Raw genomic sequence first — 7636 nt, forward strand, 5'->3', positions numbered from 1 at the left:
ATTATTCAAAAATTGATTACATATTAATTAAAAATTAAATTTAATAGGATGCAAATTCTACTTGATGGATTTTTTTTAAGGAAGTTACATATTAGAAACCCTCACGGGAGAAGCAATTCCCTAAACATGGAATGCAACAAAGATTAATATGTTTTATGGCTAACAGTCTATGTGGTATAGAATCTATTTTAAAGTTACATATTAGAATCTATGTTTTATAATTAAATTTTAAATTAAAAATTTAAAATTATGATTAACTACATATGAAAAAGAGCATAGAAATTAAATTCATTGATGGTAATATGTTTTGGTTGAAAAAAAGCAGAAAGCTTACTCTATTAAAGAATATGAAATCTAACAAAAGAAACGATAATAACAACCATATTAGTCTTGAACGAAGCATACATACAACTCAACACAAACCTATGGGCATAAAAAATTAATCAAAACTCTTAGCAATCTTCACTTCATTATTCTTCCGTTTTCGAAACCGCAGTTGAATTCTTCAGCTCTTTACCTTTTTCAATTTCTTGTGACTCGTTATCGTTGAGTAAAAGGTGCAACTTGCCGTTAACTCTAAATGATAAAATGTCAAGTTTTTGATGCTCTTTAAAATTATTTTTCAACAAAACAGGTGTCCAACCAGGATGAAGATTATAAATACTAGAACTCGTCATGTCCCACTTCTTCAAAGACAGTGAGAACTCGTTAAAACAAGGATCTAGCACAGTCACTTTTAAACCAAACGGTTTTCCTTCTTTATCCCTTGTTTTCAAGGATGTTTTTTCTATTTCTGTGAGAAAATCAGACTTGATTTGTGAAATTGGCATTGAAAGACGATTGTTGTTAGGGTTGAGATCAGTTTTATACAATTCCTTGCACATGATATATTTAATATCACTACCATTCAACACTTTGATCATGTTATTAACATGATTAGGCAATTCTGGTGGCGGTGATAGCACAGTTTCTTTCTTGCGAATTATTGGTTTTCTCATAATTGTGGACTTTGATTTCACTCTTCTTCCTCCATCAGACATGATATCTTCGTTACTTGAACGACACCTTTTTTTCTGATTGACTTCTACTCTTTTCACTCTACTTTGTGAAATAAGAAGGAGATTTGCTTCTTGACACACAATGTGACTGATTTTCTCTATTTGTGCTAACTCATCTTTAGTATAAAACTCTGGAGAAATTTGAGATAACACTCTATTCAAAGAAAAATGAGATAGTGGATCAAATTTCTTTTCCATTGTTTTCAACTTTTGCATATATGCATTGATCTTCTCAATAGCCATAGCTTTTTTTTGCATCATAATTTCTGGATTTTGTAACTTTGCAGTGTTCTTCTTCATGGACATTGGTTTCTTTTCTTGTTCCGTAATGTGTTGATAAATGTTGTGATTTTAAGTGTTGATCAAGTGTGTATTTATAATGATTATGAAGATTTAAAATTAAAAACTGAATTCCTATATGGCAATTTAAAAAAGATTTGATCTAAAAATCCCGATAATCTGTTACAATGAATTTATTTTGTTCTATTGAGCTATTTTTTAAATTTAAAATAATGATAGTTTGTTTACTTAAATCTTTTGGTTAGACAATTTCTGTTACAATGACATATTTCAATTCTCCTTTATAATAGGCTAAATTTTGTTACAAAATAAAAAAAGATTTAATCTTAAAATCTGAATCGATTCTCCTTTATTTTTTTTTTTTTTATAATAATGAGTAATGACTCAATTCAACATTTTATAAAGTTATCAAACAAAATCAACCTAATATTTAAATTTAAATTTTTTCAACCAATACGCGTGACATAATTTTTTTACTGAATTTTTTTAACACTTAGTTCATTTTGAAATACAAGTAAAATTTTCTACTTAATATTGATCTCTTTTACTTTCCATTCCGTTTTTGTACTTTTTATTCCGCTAAATTTTATCAAACTCCTAAATAAAAATAGTCAGAGTTAATTATATCAAGTTCGTATACAAATTGTTTTAAATTAAGAATTTTTTGTTACAATAACTAAAATAATCATTTATTTCTATGTTTATATATTTAAAACATTTGAATTTTTTATTATTATTATTTAATAACTGAATTTCTATTTTATAATTATTTTCAGTTTATATATATATATATATATATATATATATATATATATATATATATATATATATATATATATATATATATATATATATATATATATATATATATATATATATATATATATATATATATATATATATATATATATATATATATATATATATATATTTACATGTAATATGTACCTAAGATTCTCATTAAAATTGGGTACACACTCACACATGTGAGTTTTTTCTTTTAATTTTCTTTAAAAAATTCTCATTATTTTTAAAAAAGATTTTCATCAAGATATTATTTCTTTTAAATTAAGAGATTCATATATATACATATATATATTTATATGTATTGTACATAATATTTTTTTATATATGAAATAATATATCTAATCAATTATATATATATTAACAAAATGTGGTACACACTCACACACATGAGTTTTCTCTTTTAATTTTTTAAAAAAGATTTTCATTAAGATATTAATTTTTTTAAATTAAGAGATTTATATATATATATATATATATATATATATATATATATATATATATATATATATATATATATATATATATTTTCATTTACATGTATTGTACAAAATATTTTCATCAAGATATTCTTTTATATTTTTAAAAAATATCTCATTGTTTTTTTTCTTCAATTTTATTTAAATTAAATTACATTCTATTAATTAAAATTAAAGAATAAAATTTACATAAAAATTTAAAATATATATAAATAATAAATACAAAATAATTTAGTTGAAAATAAAGTATATATATATATATAAGAAATCATTCTCAAATTTTAAAACAAATAAAATGTCATAGTACTGATGAGATATCATTTTAAAATTCCTTGAAACTAGAAAATAAAATAATGTCTATAATAATAACTATAAATATCTTCGATCTCCATCTGCTAGCTTCCTTTTCTCCATCTTTCATGATAAGTATACACGAGTTATGTGATTTAGTCCTTGCATGAAGACCTGTAAAATAGTATGAAGCATTATAACTATAATATCATGTTTGTAGTATTATAATTCTATAATATTTTATCAAACAAAATTATATACAAATTCTTACAAAATGAACATGTCAAGTTGTTTTATTTTTGCAAGTTGATTGATAGTGACCATATTCTCCACAGTATTTGCATGCCCTTCTTTTAACTAGTGTCTTATCCATCGACAATTCTACACCACGTTTATATCTTTCTTGTACACAGACATTGTCAGAATCTTTTCTCTTTCTACCTTTTTTTTGTGACACATTGGGGTCTTGGATAATAAAATTCGAAACATTATCATGTGTGTCATCTACATCTTGTTGTTGCAAATCTATAGGAGCATCATTTACATTGGAGAATTTTAATCCCATTGTTTCCAAAGTATTACAAATACGCTCAAACTCTACCATAATAAACTCATATGCTTCTTTTGATTGTTTAGAAAATTTTGAAAATTTGCTAAATTGTTGATTCAAGTGTATGCTTCTCAAAGTATCCACCTCATCATTATAAGAATCCATAACACTAACCTCCATGCATCTGTTACCTTCTTTTGTCCAACTATGCAATATATATTGACTGGGAATTTGAAGTATATTTTTAGTTTGAAAAATTGTCAAAATGTGCCTGCATAATATTCCCATAAATTCAAAAAGCTGACAAGTACAAGTAGCATCCTTTGAGTCTAAATTTATATCAACGATGAATTTGTCTCGATCTTTAAAACAATTGGATATTTGATACCTATATTGTGAGCCATTTTTCTCAAACTTGTGCTTTGTAAATTGGCTAACAAGTGCAAGTTCATGTTGAAATTTTCCAAACATATTTCTTGTATAAATCGATGTCGCATGCCCCTCTATTTTCGATTTGATACTCAAAATGCGTGATTTATGTTTAGACTCAAAGTCCTCTCTCTTTTCAGCTTCATAACGATTATTAACTGCCATTTCAAATTTTACCACAAATTCTTGTAATGTTGTGGTTGAATTAACAAAAGAGTCAAAAAAAGAATTGATGCTCTCACTTCTTTGTGTAGTATTCATTCCGGCAAAAAAAGTTTTTCTGTTATAAACGGGTATCCATGACTCTCGAATTTCAAACAACCGTTGAAGCCATTCATTTTCTTGTAAATTGTAGGTATCCATTATTTGCTGCCAATCAACTTCAAAATCATTTACGGTTGGTGATTCTCGAATGCATCTCTTTAGCTCATGCTTAAACTTTGATTTTTTGTGATATATATGTGCAAGCTTTTCTGGAAACTTCTTTCTTATGTGCCACAAACATAAACGATGGCGGGTTTGTGGAAATACCTTAGTCACTGCAGCTCCAATAGCTAAGTCTTGATCAGTTATTATTGATATTGGTTTTTTTCCATTCATTGCTTCAAGCCAAGTATCAAATAACCATGTAAAAGATATTTCTGATTCATCTTGTAATAATGCACAGCCAAATAAAATTGATTGGAGATGATGGTTTACCCCAGTAAATGGGGCAAATAGCATACTATATTTGTTGGTTTTATAAGTAGTGTCAAAGGTAACAACGTCTCCAAAATGTTGATAAGCTAAACTTGATCTGGCATCAACCCAATTTTTTTTTACCATTCTAGCTTCATCGTCACACTGTATTGCATAGAAAAAATTAGAATTTTGAGCTTGCTTGTGCTTGCAATAATTGAAAACTGCTTGTGCATCTCCGATATCCAAATTATTCGTTCGAACATTTCTCATGTGATTCCAACAGTCTCTATTGGAAAAAGCTAAATCACTTTCCTTAAACATTGAAGCAACCTTTCCAGTAGGCAGACCTTCTTCACTAAACTTCTCAATAAGATTTTTTGCAGCACTATTCATATTTTTATGACACCTCAAATAAGATACACTTTTGGGACTAGCCATGACATGATTGTGATTATTGTCATATGATTTTACAGTCCACATGTGGCTATTATTTTCTTTTGATATAGTAAGTGATGCTTGACATCCCATGCGCATGGTTGAACATTTTTTCTTCACTTCCACGTTATTATCATTCGTACTTTTCACTGGTAGTTTACCCTCCCTAACACATACTAAAATGCAATAATTTGCCTTACTTGATCGAGTACGAATTCCAAATCCTTTTGCTTTAGAAAATAATCTGTAAAAATCTGTAGCTTTTTCCAATGAATCAAATTCCATTCCTACATAAGGCTCAATATTCTCTTCTGCAACAATATTAATTTGTGGCTCTTCAGAAAAGTTAATATTTGATTCAAGTTCATCATCCAAAATAGTCTCTTCCATCCTGTAAAATATTTGAATAAAGTTTAAATATACATTTGATCTCTGAAAATATACAATTATTTTCATCTTAAATAAAAAATACATATATTTGCAAAATAAAAAACTGTACTACAACTATTTTCAATGTTCTAATAAGAACATAACCAAAAACAAAAACCAAAAAATAATATAATAATATAAACAAATTCACCATTTAGGTGACATCTAAGGTGAGGGATCAACTAAATCCCTCACTGGTGAACCATGAAATATGCACCGTCCGATTTAATTAATGGTTTAGATTTTATTATTATAAAATGAAAAATTTTATACACTTTCACACAGAATACCTTCTCTATTTCTTCTCCATATATAAACTCCATTTTTGAATGCACCCAAAGTTATAACATATTTGTGCTTTACTGCAACTCTATTTGCTAGAGACTATAATTATTACCTTCTTCATCCTTCAGTTTAATTACTTTGTTGAATACAAAACATTAAAAAAAAAACGTTGCAATGAATCGAAAAAAAGATAAAAACTGATATTGAGACAGAGAACAAAGTTTTGATTAATATGTATGTTTCATAATCGGCATTTGTCAAAAGGTTTTAAGACAGAGAACAAAGTTTTTTTTTATTTGATGAGAAGACAGAGAACAAAGTTCTTTAACAAAAAAAAAAGAAGATTATTCACAACCATTAAGAAAAATCATAGACCTATGGCAGTTGTAAAATAAGCAATTATCATTTACATATGAGAGAAAAATAAAAATTTGATCACGTGTACATATCACAACCTGCTCTCATTTTTATTTTAAGAAATTTAAACCATAGATTAAATCTAACGGTTTATTTTAAGAGGTTCACTGGTGAGGGATTTAATCAAGCCCTCACTCTAGACTTCACCATTTAAATGATCTAATAAGAACATAAAACTTATAACTAAAAGTAGTCAAAGACAATTAAAATAATAGAAAAAGAAAACTTACTTGATGAACTAGATGAATAGACTTGTGAAAAAGAAACAATAACAAGATATTTGATAACAATTTTTTTCTCGCACGTCAAAATTGTATTAAGCAAGACTACGAAGTATCAAAATATTTTATTTCAAATGCATACATATATATTATTTGGCGATACATTTATGGATATAAATATATATGAGATTACGAAGTATCATAAATATATTTATGGATATAAATATATTATTGATAACAATTTTTTTCTCGCACGTCAAAATTGTATTAAGCAAGACTACGAAGTATCAAAATATTTTATTTCAAATGCATACATATATATTATTTGGCGATACATTTATGGATATAAATATATATGAAATTGATGACTCATGTGAGAAAAAAATATTTTGTTAATATATATAATTGATTAGATATATTATTTCATATATAAAAAAATATTATGTACAAATACATGTAAATATATATGCATATATATGAATCTCTTAATTTAAAAGAAATAATATCTTGATGAAAATCTTTTTTAAAAATAATGAGAATTTTTTAAACAAAATTAAAAGAAAAAACTCACGTGTGTGAGTGTATACCCAATTTTAATGAGAATCTTAGGTACATTACATCTAAATATATTTGACATTGATTATTGATGTGAAAAATTAATCAAAACTCTTAGCAATCTTCACTTCATTATTCTTCCGTTTTCGAAACCGCGGTTGAATTCTTCAGCTCTTTACCTTTTTCAATTTCTTGTGACTCGTTATCGTTGAGTAAAAGGTGCAACTTGCCGTTAACTCTAAATGACCAAATGTCAAGTTTTTGATGCTCTTTAAAATTATTTTTCAACAAAACAGGTGTCCAACCAGGATGAAGATTATAAATACTAGTACTCGTCATGTCCCACTTCTTCAAAGACAGTGAGAACTCGTTAAAACAAGTATCTAGCACAGTCACTTTTAAACCAAACGATTTTCCTTCTTGATCCCTTGTTTTCAAGGATGTTTTTTCTATTTCTGTGAGAAAATCAGACTTGATTTGTGAAATTGGCATTGAAAGACGATTGTTGTTAGGGTTGAGATCAGTTTTATACAATTCCTTGCACATGATATATTTAATATCACTACCATTCAACACTTTGATCATGTTATTAACATGATTAGGCAATTCTGGTGGCGGTGATAGCACGGTTTCTTTCTTGCGAATTATTGGTTTTCTCTTAATTGTGGACTTTGATTTCACTCTTCTTCCTCCATCAGACAT

The 7636-nt window shown here is 26.8% G+C and overlaps 3 protein-coding genes across 3 annotated transcripts; all 3 read right to left on the bottom strand.

The window, feature by feature from the left end:
• Positions 1-470: 470 nt before the first annotated feature.
• LOC131619018 (putative B3 domain-containing protein At2g27410) lies at positions 471-1364 on the bottom strand. The gene has a single exon (XM_058890161.1). The coding sequence runs from the start codon at positions 1362-1364 to the stop codon at positions 471-473; it is 894 nt and encodes a 297-aa protein (XP_058746144.1).
• Positions 1365-3215: 1851 nt separating this feature from the next.
• On the bottom strand, positions 3216-5417 carry LOC131619019 (protein FAR1-RELATED SEQUENCE 5-like). The gene has a single exon (XM_058890162.1). The coding sequence runs from the start codon at positions 5415-5417 to the stop codon at positions 3216-3218; it is 2202 nt and encodes a 733-aa protein (XP_058746145.1).
• A 1649-nt stretch (positions 5418-7066) lies between these two features.
• On the bottom strand, positions 7067-7636 carry LOC131619021 (putative B3 domain-containing protein At2g27410). The gene has a single exon (XM_058890163.1). The coding sequence runs from the start codon at positions 7634-7636 to the stop codon at positions 7067-7069; it is 570 nt and encodes a 189-aa protein (XP_058746146.1).

The sequence above is a fragment of the Vicia villosa genome, linkage group LG7 (genome assembly GCF_029867415.1).
Source record: "Vicia villosa cultivar HV-30 ecotype Madison, WI linkage group LG7, Vvil1.0, whole genome shotgun sequence".
Lineage (NCBI taxonomy): Eukaryota > Viridiplantae > Streptophyta > Magnoliopsida > Fabales > Fabaceae > Vicia > Vicia villosa.